Raw genomic sequence first — 20,970 nt, forward strand, 5'->3', positions numbered from 1 at the left:
TCTCACCCTGGCAACAAATGTGATTGTTGAATGTGATTCGTGAAATGCTTCAATCTGAATCACACACAAATGGAAGCAGTGCAATCAGGGAGAAACCAATGAAATCAAGGTGATATAATATTTTAAATTATTTTAAAAGTATTCATGGGCATAATATAATTAATATCAGTCTGTCATTCAGATATTTCTTAGGCCAGTACAGAAGGCCTTGGCGGCACACCACTGGTCCTCAGGGATATTGTAGGTTCGTTGGTAATCTGTTGTGATGGTTATATCGCATCCACCCCTGAGGGTAATTAAATCCTGGCGACTGTAGAAAAAGTTTGCCCCGCAGATTTTGGTAAATACCTATAAGATTGAGAAAACAAAACACTAAACTGGACAGCAAAGAGCCGCTGGACCCGTGTGTGCCGCCATCTTGGATCAACAGTGTCTCCTAGCCAGTGAACTACTGCTGACCTCATGTTGATGATCTTTTGGGCTGTGTTGATCACCCTCTGCAGGTTGGTGTTTTGTGCTTTCAGGAAATGTAGCCTCTGCTCCGCCTTCTCGATGAGTGCTGTTGTGTTTGCCGCCCAAGTGAAACAAGAAGAAATATGGCCTCCTATAAATTTGCAAGTCCCCACTCGTTCATCACATTCGCGTTTTATATACAGGAGGGATGGAACAGCCTTGTTCTTTTGGAGGTCCAGGATGAGTTCTCTGGTTTTGGAGTTGTTCCGCGCCAAGTTGCTTGGAGCACTCCACACTCTGAGTCACACCTCATCTCTGTAGGCCGTCTCTTTCTCCTCTGTAATCTTCCCCAGCATCATTGTATGGTCCGCACATTTCACAACAATTTTCTCAGGGTGCGTGGAAATGCAGTTGTGTGTAGAGTGAGTAGAGTAGTGGACTCCACACACAGCCTTGGGGGGAGTCGGTGCTGAATGTTTGGGCAGATGACAGGTGGCGACCCAGCTTTACGTGCTGGAGTCGGAGTCTGGAAGATTTAAAGATCATCTTCCTTGCCTAGGTCCTCCTAAACTGTCCTATCACCTGATTAACACCGGCAATCTGACCGGGGAAAGATCTCACGCTCTCATAACAATGATTGAATGCTCGGTCTTATCCATTTACTCCTGTCTCCAATTGCTCATATGTCGAGGTATTATCATAGTCATAATATAGCTACAGCGTTGACACCAGCCACTCACACACACTGTATGTCCAATCAAGTGGTAAAAAATCTTACCTTTTATCACGGACGATATGATGCCTGTTGAGCAGACAGCATTTAGCGCCTGTCCCATTGGCTCCCAGTGCTGTCAACGCCAAATATGGTTGTAAGAATCAGCACACTCTTATTGCTTACGAGAAAGAAACCAGTTCTTTATTGCAGAGGAAGAATCCAATCTTTATTGAACGTGCTGCCAGATACAAGCAGGGTGCCTCTACAGTCTACGTCCTCATTTGGCGAATATGCACTGCTTCCCTGGGAAAATGTATTCAAGATTTGTGGGGGCTTACATAAGTGAGTTATATGAGTCGATTTTAGCGCATTAGACATTGCTGATAACATTCTTCCTAACAGATTCATTTGGGCCTAATTCCACAATACTAGTATATATTCTCATCTCAACCATTTCCTTCCACAGACCTAATCTCAACCAATTCCTTCTGCAATCCAAATATCAATCGATATTTCTAATCTCCCATTGTAAACTCAACCCATATTTATTCTTGTTTTTCTTTTCTTTCCTCTTTTTAAATTCTTTAGAAAAATATGCGGTTAGTGCATCTGTCTCACGGCTCGGGAGTCAAATCCAGTTCAGGCCACCTATGTGGAATTTGGATGTTCTGCGTGTGCTTTCGCTGAGTAATCCGGATACCTCCCACATTCCAAAAACATGCATGGTAGGTTGATTGCACACTCACGTATGAGTGTGCGTGTGAACGGTGGTCCATCTCCAAGTGCCCTGCGATCATTTGTACCTCGCCTCTGGCCCGAAGTAAGCTGAGATAGGCTCCAGCACCCCCATAACGGTAAAGTGAATAAAGTCTTCATTCATTCATTTCTGTACCAATTGTTCTTATGAGGGTCGTCGTGTTCCTTTGAGATGAGGAGGGAAGACTACTGGAAGAAAACCTGCCCAAGCATGGCCTTAAGAACATGGAAACTCCCTACAGGAATCCATTGATCTCAGACCTATGCAACAGATGCGCTACCCACTAATCCATTTTTTTAAGTTTTGACAAATGGACCAGATAGGTAATTTTGTATTGGCTATTATCAATTTGTTCATTACAAAGGTTGTTATAAAACAACCAATGTCAACTTTTCATAAAAAGTTAGAATATATATGTTCTTCCATTTTTGTTACTAAAGTTAACGATATTGTCATTTCAAGATTTAGACAGCCTTATGAACCCAATATCACATAAATTGGTACCCAAAAGTGTTTAGGCTAACATTGATAGCTTTTATGAATTGTATATTACTCCTCTTTGCCAAATGCCCAATTTCTATTTGGAGAAAATACTGATGACAGCACCACTGCATTTACTACTGTAAGATTCAGCGGCGGTCCGTGCATTTTCTGGTGACGCCTTCAATCCAACCCTCAAACTATTTTATGGCTATAAAAATTCTACTGCATCTACAGATGCAACACATAAAAATAATCAATAATAAACTCATACAATTAAAATATTGTTTAGGAATATAGCCATATTTTACTCACCAAAAATGCTTTTTAACTGTACAAATTCCATCCTCCTTTCTTTCTTCCTTCTTTTCTATCGCCATCAAAGCTAATTATGAAAGTCGAGCCTGTTCTGTCGTATTTCTGGCATAGTCCGTCTTGAAAATGGCTTTAAATCAACACAGCAATTTATTTGCTTGTGCAGCTCGCTCCAAATATGGCTTGGAAGCTCTCGTAGTTAGCGCACTGAAAGTAGCAGACACCCCTTTCCCTGCTGTAACAGGCTTGCTAGCTTTGCTAGGAGTTGATCACTTTTTCTTAATGATGTCCATTTTTTTCTGGAAAATAGCTTTGTGAGTAAATCTGCAATTAAATCCATTTGTTTTCCTCCGTTGTCCAATGTGGGTGGAGTTTGCGATCTCTGGCTGGCTCACTTTGGCTTTGGTCCGCTTACTCTACTCAATAGCCAATCAAAGTTGGTGAAGGCGATGACGTATCCCTATGCCTGCAAAATGGCTTTGGTGCCACCAAATCGAATTCTGATTGGTAAAAGCAACTAAAATTTTCTGTCCGCTTCCTTTTATTGCTTTTCCCCTGGTTGCGCTGCTTCCAGATGTGTATTTTCATAATTAAGCATCTAATTAATCATATTTAGGCCAATATTTGTTGCCAGGGTCAGATATCTGCCTTGAGGCCTTCACAATCAGTTTCACAGGCACTGCTGCATGACAAGCGTTGAAAAAACTGTTGCTTCAATCAATCAGATTTCGAGTTGGCGACACAAAGGCCTTCTCACAGTCGTAGAGATAAGCCATTGCTTTCACTAACTATGATTGGCCAGTGATAGTGGACTAAGCAGAGCTACCAAACTGTGTCTGGATCGAGCTGCACAAGCAAATATATTGTTGTGTTGATTTAATAGCGGTTTTGTCAACCCGCAATGTCTGAAGGAGGAGAAATGGATTTCAAGAAAAGTTTGACATAAGTACCAAAGGTTGGACAACTCCGAAGCAAGAAAGACTGTTACAACCGGGAACAAACATTTTCAGCACTAAATCGAATAAAAATTGCCAGAAATACGACAGGACAGGCTTGATTTTCAGCATTAGCTTCGATGGCGTTAGAAAAGAAGGAGGAAAGGAAGGATGGATTTTATGTACAGATCAAAAAGATTTTTGGTGAGTAAAATATGGCTATATTGCTAAATAATATTTCAATTGTATGATGTTATTATTGAGGCATTTTTATGTGTTGCAATTGTAGCTGCAGTAAATGTTTTATAGCCATGAAATTGTTTTTGAGGGTTGGATTGATTCAGATTTAGATTTGAAGGCATTGGATTGCAATTCACGGCCAGCCACTGGTTTCTGCCTTCATGAAACCCTGGTTGAAAAACAAAAGGCTAAATAGAATATGTTAACTTTGGGATTTAGTTGTAAAATAGTGGCAGGTGTCTATTGACTCACATTTAGCATACATGTCCATTTGTTTGGCTAATTTTGAACAAAGCCACATCCCAGTTGCAATGCATGAGAGATATTGCTGTGCAAAGACTGTGCATACTATTTGTTGGTATCATTGCCCTGGTGTGTTGTACAGATTACTGATCACGCTAATGGTGATCCTTAGATTTACGGCATTTTAAAAGGGGTGTTTTGAAATTTTAGATATATAGTACATATGTAAATGAGGAAAAACTTGGTCTTTCCCATAGGCATTCGCAAACATAAAAACAGAGGAAAACCCCATATACATCCATTTCTCAGATTCAAAGCATTTTTTATGAGACATGTCAGCAATAAAAGGATACAACGAGATACCTGAGTTGACAATTAATTGGAGAAAAAAAGGAGGAAACACTTACAATGTTTGTTTTTGTTGGGGATTTAGCTGAAAAATCAACATCAACATTAATTGTAATCCAAAACCTTTACATATTACGTTATAGGGCATTTTATGTGAAAGATTTGTCACGGAAAATTCTTTGGCTGATGTGCTATTTCTGGTTATTGGGTAATAGATATACGTGTTGGCATGGCCATGGAAATAATTATTGAAGCTTTAACTGGATCATCTGATAATTTATTACAGTTGAGTGATATGATTTTGTTATTTTGATTTGGAAATTATGCCTCAATAAATATTCAATTCAAAATATCCTTATTCACACTTCAAATCTTCAGCAGGTGCCTGTAAAACTTATGTGACCAAATGCTGGTGACACCAGGTCTTTTTACATTTGACAAAGGCCGTTAGTTGAGTTTTTTTTCAACATTTAGAATTTTTTGATCCCCTTTTTATGATACATTGCAGATGTTTACCTCCCTGAACATTTTATTTAAAATGTTGACATAGGGAAATGCTTCATTTTCTAGAATTTACTCTAATGAACACAAGAAATAATACATAAATAAATGCGTTTGGTTGGTGTTCATGCTGAAAAGGAGAAATTTAAACATTCAGAAGCAAGAATAAGCTCTTTTTTGTGGGGATTCATTTTCTTGGTTTAAAACCTTTGCATTCATGCAAATTCATGCCTTTGCATAAATCTGATCATCAGACTGCTTTCATGATTGCTTTTTCTAAGAAAAAAAAAGCACTGAAAGAAAGGGAAACTCGTAACCCAAACACATTCTTGTTTCTCTTGTCACAATTATTTAAACATATATAGCATAGTTGATATACAAGACTTAAGAAATGTAACTCCCTCCTACACCTGAAAAAAATAATCTTTCCCACCCTCTCCCCATTACAGGACCTACATACGTCATTATTGACCAGTAGCATAATAGCATTGTTTCATGCATATTGTCAGCATGTACTGCCTCTTGTTGCATTCTAAGAGATTTATCATGCTTTTGTAAGTGCATATTCATGTGCTAAAACACATTCACACAATGCTAACCTATAGCTAATTATCTCAAGATTAAAATCCAAACAACCCAGATCATTTTCATACCAAATTCCTTATTGCTTGCAATGGAAACCCATGCAAAGTTAACTACTATGCACATTTGACATATGATGGACATAATCATGACAAGAGTGGCACTCATTGTGATGAAATGGAGACAAGAGGTCAAAGGCAAAACATGATTTTTTGTGTGAGACAATGTCAATGCATCTATGCAGGAAACGATATGTCAAGAACAAAAACGTTTTAAAACATGAAACACAAAGAAAATGTTGTTTTGCCCATTATGACAGGATAGTGCAGTAAACATGAAACTCTGGGTCTTCAAATATAAATTCTATCAGTCCATGGTAAAGCTGCCTTGATGGACTGAACTAGGGCCCAGTCACAATGATATTGTTAAAGAGTTCAGTATTTGTGCAGGTAAAAAAAGATTGAAATTACATATATAAATGCAAATGCTACAGTATTGTTGACATTTGTTGTGTATATGTATATATATATATATATATATATATATATATATATATATATATATATATATATATATATATATATATATATATATATATATATATATATATATATATATATATATATATATATATATATATATATATATATATATATATATATATATATATATATATATATATATATATATATATATATATATATATATATATATATATATATATATATATATATATATATATATATATATATATATATATATATATATATATATATATATATATATATATATATATATATATATATATATATATATATATATATATATATATAATGCATCTTTTTGGGTCACCCTGTACATACACACACACACATACATGCGTGCATAAATGCATGCGTGCATACATACATACATAAATACACACCAAATACTAATCCATCAAAAAAAGGAGAGCCAGTGACCTATCACGGCCAGTAAGTTCTGAATGAAACTGAAACTGCAAGGTTGACTCTAAAAAAAGTTATTTGCCTGTGAACACTTTGGTCTATATTTGTATCATTGCACAATCAGTGGCAAATTTATCATGGTACAAGAAAGCTCATCTAATGTCTGGCTCGACTTGAGCACTTGAGTTGAATATTGATATTCTTATCTTCCCTGGAAAGAAAACAAGCACATTGAGGAAGCAATAGCTTCATTTTTTTTGTTTTGGTTTTTGTGGCAATAAACTAACCATTCTTAGTGTATTTATTGTGAAAGGACAGCTGAGTGAGGCAATATACACAATTGTAAGGGCGATATAATAAGGCAGTGGTTAATTGCCATTTTATGAGAGAAATTAGAGAAATGGGCCTCCAATGGTAGGTATTTGGTTGAAAGGAGGGGCTCACAAGCACTAAAAAGATGGTGCATTACACAAACAATAAAACTAAGTTTGGTAGACATTTGCATTTGCATTATGCACATGAGAACAAAGAAACACATCCACAACATCTATTTGCATACAAGTTGTGTTAGAAAACAGTTTCACAAATCAAACAGCACTGTCTCGATCTACATTGCATATTCAGATGTTGAATGTTGTCTCTCTCAAGTTCATCCTCCGTTGCGACATGTTGCCTTTTTCCATGTTCCCATTACTCCTCTACCATGGACTGTCACTCCAGTAGCCATTTACGGTGCCTTCTACTGAATTGCCACAGCCGAGATAAGAGATGGGTGGTAAGAAAAAGAGGGAAGGGATGGGATAAAGTTGGATTTCATGAGGGTTACAACAGGAAAAGAAAGAGAAGCCAAAAAAGTATTGCTTTGACAGCCAAATCACACTGGAATCAGTGCAAAGTTGTGGTCATGGCTGATGAAATGAAAGTCTCATATATGGGCTGAACTGCAGAATTCTAACACTCGTCTAATCAAGATAATGAATTGAGCTAAATATTAGAGAACTGCTGTATTCATATCGGTTATTATCGAAGTTTCATGCATTTCAAAGAGAAACAAATAGTAAATAAAATTTTCATTACATTGTTTCATTGATGCAATATATGTATTTTTTGCTGTGCACATGCAGCATTTTTTTCTTCAAGAAAATTCATGCAAAACCAAACATGACAATATTGTTTATAGGACTCTCACAAAAACAGCCATCAAGAAAACATTAATGATTCAAAGCAACTATGCAGCTCAGTGTTTTACTGAGATGTTAGGGGAGATCCCATTGGGTGCATGTGGAAGGATGAAGCAACTTTGCTCCCTAGGCATCCCATACTTTACTGTGAGAGTGATGGCCAAAATGAATGGCTAAAATAATGGTATCTGCTGTCTTGTATGCAGTACCATTTGCAGAGTTGTGTTTAACATTCATCCATGAACGCTCGTTCCACTGAACGCTACAATTCTGCTGAACACTACAGTTCCGCTATAAAAGAGGTCTTTCATCTGGCATTGATAGATGAAGCTTTGTATGACAAGAAAACATTGACACATTAATAATAGTAAACGGAAAAAAGGAAGGAGAAAATGGTTTGCTTTAAAACAGGGGTCTCAAACCGGTCATCACAGGGGCCGCAGTGCCTGCAGGTTTTCATCCAAATGGAACAAAAGGACACCTCTTGCAAGTGTAATCAGGTGATTGCAGTAAGGTGCTACTTATTTTAGAAGATACCTCATTGGTTAAACTCTCGGCACTGGATCAGTTGGAACAGGAGTGGCCGGTCCTCGGGAGCCTCGAAATCCTGTCGGTTTTCCATATCTCCCTCCTCTACCACACCTGAATCAAATGATCAACTCATCACAAGCTGTCAGAAGCTTGATACTGATCACAGTTATTTGATTCAGGTGTGTTGGGGGAGGGAGATATAGAAAACAGACCGGATAGCAGCCATCGAGGACCAAGGTTGGCCACTCCTGGGTTGAAATAACGACCAGACCTTTGCGGATCAATTTGTGACCCCTGCTTTTAAAAGAATAGTTGATACTTGAGAAAAGTTCTATTTTATTTTTTTAAACCTATCCCCTAAGAACATATATCTGTTTATTTAAGAGTGCTAAAGGTTGTTGAAATTAGTTTGGAACGAAAAAGATTAAAATTAGGAGTGTTTTTTTCCCCCAACAAATCCAAACTAAACTTGGGTTTCCAGTTTCAGGGTGTGGGTTTAGATCAGGGATCTACAACTCCAGTCCCCGAGAGCCCCTAGCCAGTCCATCTTCCATGTCTACCTCCACCTGAATCAAATAATCAGAATTGTGATCAATCTTCTGGACAGCTTGCTGATTAGTTGATCATTTGATTCAGGTGTGGTGGTGGCGGGAGTTATGGAAAACAGACTGGCTATGGGCCCTCAAGTACAGGAGTTGGAGACCCTTGGTGTACATTTTAGAACTTATGATACTTTTGTCACAAAACTACTGCATTGGCAATGTGATTTGTATACACGGTTTGCTGTGAAGCCTGAGTAGTTTGGAAGCAGGAAAAAAAATCTCTTTTAATATAATATACCATATTAACCAACACCTTGGCCTCTTTCTGGTTGAACTGAAAGAAAACTAGAATTGTGTCGCGTGCTTCGACTTTTATGGCTTTCGCTCAACATCGAAAAGAAGGTAGCTAAGATTCATTTATTTATACTAAAATCTACTTACATTTATATAGACTATATAGTTTTTTACTTAATTGACTTAAATTAAATCACTTGTTGAAGTATTGCTTGTGTTTTATCTGTTTTTTACCTAAATAATCTAAAAGCATTTTCACCAATATCCATAATATATTAAGAAAGTAAGTACGTCCCTCATATTTTAGAAAATCAATGTAATACAAGTATCTGCATATGAGAAAATACTTGAAAAGAAAACCTGCATAAGTTAGACTAGTCAGAGTGCCAACAAGCAAAGCATGTGTATGTGAAGTAAATCTAAGTTCCATTCGTGAGATGTATTTGCTCTATATTTGTTACGAGTATGAAAATAATGCATTTGGTTTAGTTTTGATTTATACGACAAAAAGTCGATGTAAACCCAAAATGCTTTTCCAGATATGTTGGGTGACAGCTATTCAGTATATAATACTATAGGTGCTTTGTCACCAGTCTATTTAAAAGTAGGTGGTAAATGAAATAATATGTGCCATATTTATATCACACAATCAACAGTATTGAAGTTGGACTAAATGTTCGACAATTTAATAATTCAGTCCAGCTCAATTTAGACTAACATTGTTTTGATTTTTAAACTACAAATTCAGTTTAAACAAGCGAAATGCAAAGACATCGCCTAGTGAGTGTAAATACAATTGACAGAGAAGCAATAACTAGTGCAAGAAAACCAATTGAGCTAATTTACAGAGTAAACCCTAATTTAACCTAGCCATCGTTGTTGGTAGCCAGGCATTAAAAATGTATTTAATTATACAATTGTAAATCTAATTGCCTATCTCAGTATATTAAAGAGTGTTTTGTCATGGTAATTCCTTTTATAGCCTAACCAACTGTAATTATTTTTTTAAATATATATTTACTAAGAATAGGTGAGATGAAGATGATGTCGTACAGTAATCATTCTTTCTATGTGTTGTGTTTCAGCAAACCAATCCAAATGTTTTGTAGTTTTGTTGTGATATTTTCTTGGTAATTATACTGAACTATAAGATGGAAGGGATGGGAGAGTGGCATTGCCTAAAACCAGGTGGCTCAAAAGACTCAAAGGTGGAGTTGTTGATAGGGGTAAGGCGTAGCGGGGCACCAGTCATCCCAGAAATATTATTTAGGCTGCGGGATTTCTCATAACCTGGAGCTACATAACCATAAAATGCAGGGGCCGGGCCAAAGGAAAAACAAATAGGACAATGTTGAAAACAATGTTTTCATGATAAAGTATTTATGTAAGCAATATGTGCCATGAGATTGAAATGTAAATATCAAATTAAACAGAAGTTATTTATGTACACATGACAGCAGCACACATTATGTACCAAAAGGCATTTGTTTATGAAAAAGCATTTGACAAGTTGAAAAATAAAACCAGCCCAAACAAAATAAAACCATTTAGGCCAAGGAGGAATTTGGAGAAGACAAACAGGTAGACAGAGAGACAAACAGATGGACGGACAGACACAGGACAAAACAGAAACATGGGTTACACAAATCATTTGCTTCAATATCCCTTGCAAACATCATTTTCTTTGCCACTATGTACAAGGGACGATAATTTGTTCAAGACAAATCTACTACGAAGTTTTTTTTTTTAATCTTTTTTTTTCAATTTTTGGGCATCTTTATTTGAGATTACACTCTTTTCATTGCATTTAGTGTTACCTGGAGTGGTGGTTCACTAAAGAGCAAGATCTTTTGCCAACAGCCAAAGCATGGGTATGGAACTGAGCTCATTCAGGGGGAGAAACACTAAATTAATGTCATATTTCATGTTTAAACATTGCTTTGATTATACTGGTTACCTTGCATTAATAGAGTGTGGGCCTGTGAACGAGTGGTTCTACTAATACATTAAAGCCACACCTTAAAATAAAATAAAGTGCAAAATATAAATCAAAATTGATAAAGACTGGAGTGAACAACAATGTATATAAAATATTGTAGAAGATGCCCGTTGTACCATAACAAGCTTAGTGTGAACTTTTAGGGGCAAGAGGACATAGCTGAAAACATTTCATGTTTTGCCCATTATCACAAGTCATGTTGTCTCCCTCACAGCAACAAATAACTGACTACCCTAACCCTAACCCCTGGCCCACACAAAAAAACAATAAGCAAAATGGTATCAAAATGTAACACTATACGGAGCCCTGGAAACCACATCTGTAACTGTGGATGTCATTTATTTTTATTTTTTTACCATTTGCTATTTGTCTCTTTCTTGGCATTATCCATTATCCATTTTGGCAGCTGTTTTCTTGTCTGTGTTGGAACCATATTTTTGTTTTAGGAGGAATATTTCCAGAGAATATGAAGCCTCTGTTGTAGCAGCACATATTTGGGCCGAATGCGTCAATTCACATTGTATTACCCTGCATATGAGATGGAAAAATAATCTTTGACAAACAATACAGAAAAAAGTCGTTAGATTCGCTTAGCAGACTTCACTAATGGGCATATAGTTGCCTTGTGCTTTTTATAACTGCATCTCCTTTACATTGCTGTAGTCGCACTTTCTGCTTTTTCATCTTTGTCTATTTTCAAGAACCACAAAAAACAGAAGCATTTGTTGAATATATGTTATTTACATATGGGCTCACCACCTGTCAGAGGGGCCAAAGAGGTCAGGTGCATTGCCAGTTGGGCGGCGGCCAAAGGAGGGATCCTTGGCGGTACAATACCCAGCTCTTGGGACGTGGAATGCAATGATTGGGAAGAACTTCCCCCCTGATCGGAACCCGAGTGGTGTTCTATTGTTGGACTTCTGCGTTTGTTTGTCTTGGATTGACAATAATGAACACCAAATTCAAGCATAAGGGGGTCCATATGTGCACTTGGCACCGGGACACCCTAGGCCGCAGTTCGATTATCGACTTTGTGGTCATGTCATCGGACCTGCGGCCACATTTCTTGGACACTCGGGCAAAGAGAGGGGAGGAGTTGTCAATCGATCACCACCTGGTGGTGAGTTGGCTCCAATGGTGTAGACGGATACCCGTGTGGCCCGTGAACGCCTGGCAGAGTCCTGCCAGAAGGAGTTTCAATTCCCACCTCCGACAGAGTTTCTCCCATGTCCGGGTAGAGGCTAGTGACATTGAGTGGACCATGTTCCGTGCTATTGCTGAGGCTGCAGCCTCAACCTTGTGGCCGCAAGGTGGTTGGTGCCTGTCGTTGCCGCAATTCCAAAACGCGCTGGTAGAAACCAGCAGTGTGGGATGCCATCAGGCTGTAAAAGGAGTCCTATGGGGCTCTTTTGGCTCATGGGTCTCTGGAGGCAGCAAACGGGTACCGGGTGGCCAAGCGGCATGCAGCTCTGGTCATCTCCGTGGCAAAACCCGGGCATGGGAGAAGTTCAGTGAGGCCATGGAGAATGGCTCCTGGGTGGCTTAGAGGAAACTTTGGTCCACCATCCGGTGTCCCAGAGGGGAGGAAGAAGTGCACCATCAATACAGTGCATAGTGGGGATAGGGCGCTGTTGTAATAATTCAATAACTCTTATTGAATATTTGGTTTCCACCTCTTGTAAGATGATGTAATTTATAATTTTAACTTAATATCTTTACATTTTTTATATTTTCTTCCTGAAAAAAATCTGCGAAGCTCTGATTCCGCGATAGCTGAAGAATTAGTAATTGCATCAAATAACATGGTGAGAGTTCAGGAATCGCATTGATGACGTCATGGCTGTTTACAGGCGCATCTTCACTGCCCAAAAAAACAATGTTCACAACTCCCAATAACGATGTTTCTTATGTGCCAAAAAACTGCAGAAGATCCTCCATACGGACTACTGTGACGTTTTTGCTTGGTGGTGCTTTTGTGCACGTGTTACACGTTTCTTTAAGCATTTTTTAAGGGGCACCCCTACTTCGCGGAAATGCACTTATTGCGGGGGGTCCCATCTATATATCCATATCTCTATCTATCTCTATCTCTCTCTATCTCTCTCTCTCTCTCTCTCTCTCTCTCTCTCTCTCTCTCTCTCTCTCTCTCTCTCTCTCTCTCTCTCTCTCTCTCTCTCTCTCTCTCTCTCTCTCTCTCTCTCTCTCTCTCTCTCTCTCTCTCTCTCTCTCTCTCTCTCTCTCTCTCTCTCTCTCTCTCTCTCTCTCTCTCTCTCTCTCTCTCTCTCTCTCGCTCTCTCTCTCTCTCTCTCGCTCTCTCTCGCTCTCTCTCGCTCTCTCTCGCTCTCTCTCGCTCTCTCTCGCTCTCTCTCGCTGTCTCTCGCTGTCTCTCGCTCTCTCTCGCTCTCTCTCGCCTCTCTCTCGCTCTCTCTCGCTCTCTCTCGCTCTCTCTCGCTCTCTCTCGCTCTCTCTCGCTCTCTCTCGCTCTCTCTCGCTCTCTCTCGCTCTCTCTCGCTCTCTCTCGCTCTCTCTCGCTCTCTCTCGCTCTCTCTCGCTCTCTCTCGCTCTCTCTCGCTCTCTCTCGCTCTCTCTCGCTCTCTCTCGCTCTCTCTCGCTCTCTCTCGCTCTCTCTCGCTCTCTCTCGCTCTCTCTCGCTCTCTCTCGCTCTCTCTCGCTCTCTCTCGCTCTCTCTCGCTCTCTCTCGCTCTCTCTCGCTCTCTCTCGCTCTCTCTCGCTCTCTCTCGCTCTCTCTCGCTCTCTCTCGCTCTCTCTCGCTCTCTCTCGCTCTCTCTCGCTCTCTCTCGCTCTCTCTCGCTCTCTCTCGCTCTCTCTCGCTCTCTCTCGCTCTCTCTCGCTCTCTCTCGCTCTCTCTCGCTCTCTCTCGCTCTCTCTCGCTCTCTCTCGCTCTCTCTCGCTCTCTCTCGCTCTCTCTCGCTCTCTCTCGCTCTCTCTCGCTCTCTCTCGCTCTCTCTCGCTCTCTCTCGCTCTCTCTCGCTCTCTCTCGCTCTCTCTCGCTCTCTCTCGCTCTCTCTCGCTCTCTCTCGCTCTCTCTCGCTCTCTCTCGCTCTCTCTCGCTCTCTCTCGCTCTCTCTCGCTCTCTCTCGCTCTCTCTCGCTCTCTCTCGCTCTCTCTCGCTCTCTCCGCTCTCTCGCTCTCTCTCGCTCTCTCTCGCTCTCTCTCGCTCTCTCTCGCTCTCTCTCGCTCTCTCTCGCTCTCTCTCGCTCTCTCTCGCTCTCTCTCGCTCTCTCTCGCTCTCTCTCGCTCTCTCTCGCTCTCTCTCGCTCTCTCTCGCTCTCTCTCGCGCGCTCTCTCTCGCTCTCTCGCGCTCTCTCGCTCTCTCGCTCTCTCTCTCTCTCTCTCTCTCTCTCTCTCTCTCTCTCTCTCTCTCTCTCTCTCTCTCTCTCTCTATCTATCTATCTATCTATCTATCTATCTATATATCTATATATATATATATATATATATATATATATATATATATATATATATATATATATATATATATATATATATATATATATATATATATATTTTTTTTTTTCATGTATTTATTTATTGACTTACTATTAACTACCTATTTGTGTAAAATGCCTTTCCTATTTCTGCATCCTCACCCTCTTCCTACTGCAACAAAGAAATTTCCCGAATACGGGATGAATAAAGTTATCCAATCCAATCAAGTATATGTATATATATGTATGTATATATGTATACATGTATATATATGTATGTATATATGTATATATATGTATGTATATATGTATGTATATATGTATATATGTATGTATATATGTATGTATATATGTATGTATAACTGTATGAATATATGTATATAAAAACATTTTTTTCTTTCCTTTTATAAAATTTATATTTTCTCTTACAGGCCATGGAGTGCACTGTTACTAAACGTGGAGGAAGGAAACTACTGTACAATGGGTATGCTTAAACAGTTGACAAAATGAGGTATAGCATTACCTATTGGAAATGCGAAGAAAGAGGATGATGTGGAGGGTGACTTAAGACAGTGACTGACATACTACAAGGTGTTCCCGTGCTGCATTATCACCGACCAGATCCCAGTAGAGTTCTTGTACTCAAGACAGTACAGAAGATTAAGGAACGAGCCTCTAATACTTAAGAAATTATGAGTACTATAATTCAAAACTGCACATCTAATTTTCCCTTAGAGGCAACTGGATCTCTGCATAAAAATTAAAGTCTTAACAGAATGATTAGAAGACAAAGGAAATTCATAGATGGAAACGAATTAACAGATAAACAGGGTTTTGTTAAGAAGGGAGAGATTTGTTTCAGTCGAAGAGGAAGATATTGTTTTAATGGCAACTGACACTAATCCCGATTCAAAAAGCATGCACTGGTTTTGCGACGGTACGTTCGGTAGTGCACCTGACAACCATCAACTCTACAATACTGTTCTACTTGTGTAGTGCATTATGAAATCTAAAACTCAAGAAACATGATACGATATTTTCTAAGCTTAAAGAAGGGCGTGTTATGAACCCTAATTCAATAACCGTTAATTTTGAAAAAGCTGCAATGAGTATTAGAGAAATTAATTTTCCAAACTCTCATACATCTGTATGTTTTGGAGAAAAATTCAGGCCTGTGGACTACATAATTGGTATAATGAGCCAAGGAGTGCTTTCCTAATAAAAAATCTTACAGCTCTGGTGTTCGTTCCAAGGAGGATGTCAGACATATTTGATTAATTAATGGCTTCACTAGACGAGGAAACAGATGAAGTCCTAGGAGAATTTCTCGTCTACTTTGAGACTACTTAGGTGCTGTACAAAGGGGAAGGCGACACTGTAAGGCGTAAGTGTTTTAATATCTCCTTATGGAATGTAAGAGAAAAGACCTTGCTAGGAATACCACGCACAAATAATTCTGTTGAAGGTTGTCACCGCACATTTCAACATAGAATGTCAGTCGTTCATCCAAATGTATCTCGCCTGTTACGATCGCCGCCGCGTATTGCGAGGCGATCGGAGGGGAAGTTGAACCCAGATGCAGAGTCGCCGAAGGAATGGAAAGGTGAGGCAGATCTGTAGCTCTTGTAGGTTGATTTATTGAACGGGGTAACATAACTTCAACAACTTAGCTTGACCACTCATTACAAACGAAAACAACATGCGGCGGGGCGTCATGGAAACAGCAATGACTACGAGGATTAACGGGAAACGAAACCAGAACTTAACCAGTACTACACCAGGACGAAACCAGAACTTAACCAGTACTACACCAGGACGAAACCAGACGATCCAACGGTGTCCACAGAAAGTCACAATGCTTAAATACCAAAAATAATCCAATCACGTAATTAGCCACGGCTGATAACTACCGTGACGTCATGTCAGGAGAGGCGATCCAGCGACTCCTGACAGTACACCCCCTCTAAGGGACGGATTCTAGACGTCCCAAGGTCAATTACAACATGAGAAACGGGAACAAGCAGGGAGGGTGGGTGGGAGATCTAGACTTGTCCGGTGGTCTTCCACACCAACCCAAGAACAGACGGAGGGGTCGCTCCGGCGGGCGTCCGCGCCAGCCAGAAACGAGACAAGTCAGTGGCAGGTCTGGCGGGCGTCCGTGCCGGTCAGAAACAAGACGAGGCTGTGGTCGATCCGGTGGGCGTCCGCGCCGGCCAGAAACTAGACGAGTCGGTGGCAGGTCTGGCGGGCGTCCGCGCCGGCCAGAAACGAAACGAGGCTGAGGTCGATCCGGCGGGCGTCCGCGCCGGCCAGAAACGAGACGAGGCGGTGGTCGATCCGGCGGGCGTCCGCGCCGGCCAGAAACGAGACGAGGCAGTGGTCGGTCCGGCGGGCGTCCGCGTCGGCCAGAAACGAGACGAGGCTGTGGTCGATCCGGCGGGCGTCCGCGCCGGCCAGAAACGAGACGAGGCTGTGGTCGATCCGGCGGGCGTCCGCGCCGGCCAGAAACGAGACGAGGCAGTGGTCGGTCCGGCGGGCCTCCGCGTCGGCCAGAAACTAGACGAGGCTGTGGTCGATCCGGCGGGCGTCCGCGCCGGCCAAGAACGTGACGAGGCTGTGGTCGATCCGGCGGGCGTCCGCGCCGGCCAGAAACGAGACGAGGCAGTGGTCGGTCCGGCAGGCATCCCAGCTGGTCCCTTAAGTCTTTGCCAAACTGCCTGCCTTCAGGAAATATTAGAAGTTTAGTACGGTCAGGCACCTTACCCTGTTTGCTCGGGGGGTGGACAGCCCTCTTCTCCCAGGAGCCCGGATCATTGCTTCTCTGGACGTCGCCGGCTTCTTCCTCCTGGCGCACCGGCGAATTGGCACTCTCGACATCGCCAGCCCCTTCCTCCAGGGACTCAGGCGAATTGCCTCTCTCGTCGCCAGTCCCATCTGCCAGGGACTCCGGCGCATTGCCACTCTCGACGTCACCGGCTTCCTCCTCCAGGGGCACCGGCGAATTGGCACTCTCGACGTCGCCAGCCCCTTCCTCCAGGGACTCCCGCGAATTACCACTCTTGACGTCGCCAGCCCCTACTGCCAGGGACTCCGGCGCATTGCCACTCTTGACGTCGCCAGCCCCTACTGCCAGGGACTCCGGCGCATTGCCACTCTCGACGTCACCGGCTTCCTCCTCCAGGGGCACCAGCGAATTACCACTCTCGACGTCACCGGCTTCTTCCTCCAGGGGCACCGGCGAATTGGCACTCTCGTCATCGCCAACCCCTTCCTCCAGGGACTCCGGCGAATTGCCTCTCTCGACGTCACCGGCTTCTTCCTCCAGGGGCACCGGCGAATTGGCACTCTCGACGTCGCCAGCCCCTTCCTCCAGGGACTCCGGCGAATTGCCTCTCTCGATGTCGCCAGTCCCATCTTCCAGGGACTCCGGCGAAATACCACTCTCGACGTCGCCGGCCCCGTCTTCATCGAGCGCCGGAGCATCGTCGCCACTTCTGGGCAGGCAGGCGCAGGACGGGCAGGCGCTTGGGAGAGCGGTGCTAGGGAGAGCGGTGCTTGGTAGAGCGGTGCTTGGGAGAGCGGTGCTTGGGAGAGCGGTGCTTGGGAGAGCGGTGTTAGAATGGCCGTCCGTCACCAGAAACCTGATCCGTGGCTTCGGTACGGGTGCGACCGGCGACCCCAAAGGCAACGGGAGTAATTTGCGTGGCCTTGGCACAGGAGCTTGGGGCACTTGAAACGGCGCGCTGGGCCGAGTAACTTCGGCCACTTGGACAGGCGTGGTCGGCCGAGTGACTTCGGGCACTTGGAACGGGGAGGGCTGCATAGTCCTTAGGAGCTGCTGGTACAGCGGGGTCGGCTGAGTAACTTCGGGCACTTGGAAAAGCGTGGTCGGCCGAGTGACTTCGGCCACTTGGAACGGGGAGGACTGCATAGTCCTTAGGAGCTGCTGGTACAGCGGGGTCGGCCGAGTAACTTCGGGCACTTGGAAAGGCGTGGTCGGTCGAGTTACTTCGGGCACTTGGAAAGGCGTGGTCGGCCGAGTAACTTCGGGCACTTGGAAAGGAGCTTGGAGGAACGTGGTCGGAAAAGGAGCTTGGAGGGACGTGGTCGGAAAAGGGGCTTGGAGGGACGTGGTCGGAAAAGGAGCTTGGAGGGACGTGGTCGGAAAAGGAGCTTGGAGGGACGTGGTCGGGCGCGTAACTTGGACAGTGGTTAGTGTGTCCAGGCATTCCTTTCGCTTCGCTCTACGGCGTGGCGCTCGGCGCCTCCTCTGGGAGGACTGCACAGCACCCCCGCCACCACGCCGCGCCCCACAATTGGTGGCCAGCCCACTCTGCAATTGCTGGTCGGGGTATTTGTAATAGGAATTATCGGGAAAACAATCGGGATAATCCTCCTCCAGTGGAAGGTCTCGGGGTCCGAATTGGTCAAAGAATTCATCATCAGATTCAGAAACGCCAGCGAAAAAATCAATTTCCTCAACTATGTCCTCCTCACCAGAATCTTCAGGCTCTCTCCATGGTGAATCAATTCCTCTGGGCATAGGCATAAGATAACTTGGGCGCTCTCTGGTGGTTGTACGCACCTGGGCATCATGATGAAACGGTAAAGGCTTCCCAGGGCGACGTGCATAGCAGTGGTGGGGCGTATGAGTACGCTGCGGCTCTAACTCTCCTACTCGCTGGGACTCCTCCCCAGCAATGATGTGCCTGAGAGCCCCGCACCACGGTGTGTTCATTATAAAACTCCTAAACGATTCTGAGGGGTTACTTATACATTCCAAGCAGTCCGGTGTCTTCGAGGTGGATGGTTTGCGTCGCCGAGTGCGTCGGCGCGAGCGTGGGTGGCGCTCCGCTGGGTCCATAATGGTTGGATCGTGCTGTTACGATCGCCGCCGCGTATTGCGAGGCGATCGGAGGGGAAGTTGAACCCAGATGCAGAGTCGCCGAAGGAATGGAAAGGTGAGGCAGATCTGTAGCTCTTGTAGGTTGATTTATTGAACGGGGTAACATAACTTCAACAACTTAGCTTGACCACTCATTACAAACGAAAACAACATGCGGCGGGGCGTCATGGAAACAGCAATGACTACGAGGATTAACGGGAAACGAAACCAGAACTTAACCAGTACTACACCAGGACGAAACCAGAACTTAACCAGTACTACACCAGGACGAAACCAGACGATCCAACGGTGTCCACAGAAAGTCACAATGCTTAAATACCAAAAATAATCCAATCACGTAATTAGCCACGGCTGATAACTACCGTGACGTCATGTCAGGAGAGGCGATCCAGCGACTCCTGACATCGCCTCTGCGTGAAAAAAGAGCAAAATGATTGGTAACTAACTATACAACAGGCTTCATGCAGTATAATGCCTAGAAACACCAAAAGGATATACTGAGTTGTTAATGAACGGTTGAAAAAGCTCACGGATGACTATGCAAACAGAGTACCTACAAGCCATTGCACATAATTTGTAAGTTTTATATCTGTTTTAATAAAACTTCTATTACCTGGTTGATCGCTTTCAACGGTTTATTTATGCAACAAAACAATCGTTCGCGAGGTTGGGGTTCGACCACTAACTTCAACCACTATACCCTAACCCTAATCCTAAACACAAACCTTAACCCTAATTCTAACCTCTAGCCTTAATCACTCTGCCTTAACCCTAACCTTAACCACTCTGCTCTAACCCTAACCTTAACCACGATCCCCTACCAGTATCCCCTAACATTAAGCACTAACCTTAACCACTATCCCCTAACCCTACTTCTAACCACTAGCCTTAACCACTATCCCTAGCCTGCGGCGATTTAAAGAAAAAAAGTCTTACTATCTATGGTTATTTATTTTTAGGAATTCTAACTGATAGACAGGTGTGCCAGCGGGATCACGCAAATATATCGCTAAAAAGTCATACATTTTTCCTTTTTGAATTATCTATCTCAGAGTGGCTATGAACCTATGATGTACGTTTCTAAGTGAGAGAACTTGCAATACAGCAAGATGTTGAAATACTTTATATGGTCATTTTATTAAACAAATACAAGTCTTAACATACTTTTAGCCCGCGACAAAAGGTCCGTCGACGAAATGTCCGGTCACGATTTTAAAAGATCCCTCACTGTCGACACTGTATCGGGTTGAAACAAAGACCAGGACCCACTGCAGCCTTTTACGGAATTGGCTTGAGACCCCTGCTTTAGATGATTGGCAGAGAGGTTCTGAGACGCGAGTTCACCTCTGATAATTGGTATTGAGTTCCAGGTATGTGAGCCACAAACAGAGTAGGTGGTTTGCACTACACAGTCACCCTTAGAACCACCACGTCGGGCTCACCGTTCTAGGGTCCTGGGTTTGGATTAAAGTCCTTCCTCCTGTGTTGAGTTTACATGTTCACCCTGAAGCTGCGTGGGTTTTCTCGGGCTCTACGGTTTCCTCCCAAATTC

General features: G+C 42.8%; 1 protein-coding gene across 1 annotated transcript in view; it reads right to left on the minus strand.

The window, feature by feature from the left end:
- Window positions 1–6,326: 6,326 nt before the first annotated feature.
- LOC144209192 (voltage-gated potassium channel KCNC3-like) overlaps window positions 6,327–20,970 on the minus strand; it is a 46,722-nt gene continuing 32,078 nt past the window's right edge. Inside the window, exon 5 of the mRNA XM_077735437.1 lies at window positions 6,327–10,360. Coding sequence (XP_077591563.1) covers window positions 10,209–10,360 — 152 coding nt within the window. The 3' untranslated portion in view covers window positions 6,327–10,208. The remainder of the gene's footprint in view (window positions 10,361–20,970) is intronic.

This window comes from Stigmatopora nigra, chromosome 15, assembly GCF_051989575.1.
Source record: "Stigmatopora nigra isolate UIUO_SnigA chromosome 15, RoL_Snig_1.1, whole genome shotgun sequence".
NCBI classification, from domain to species: Eukaryota; Metazoa; Chordata; class Actinopteri; order Syngnathiformes; family Syngnathidae; genus Stigmatopora; species Stigmatopora nigra.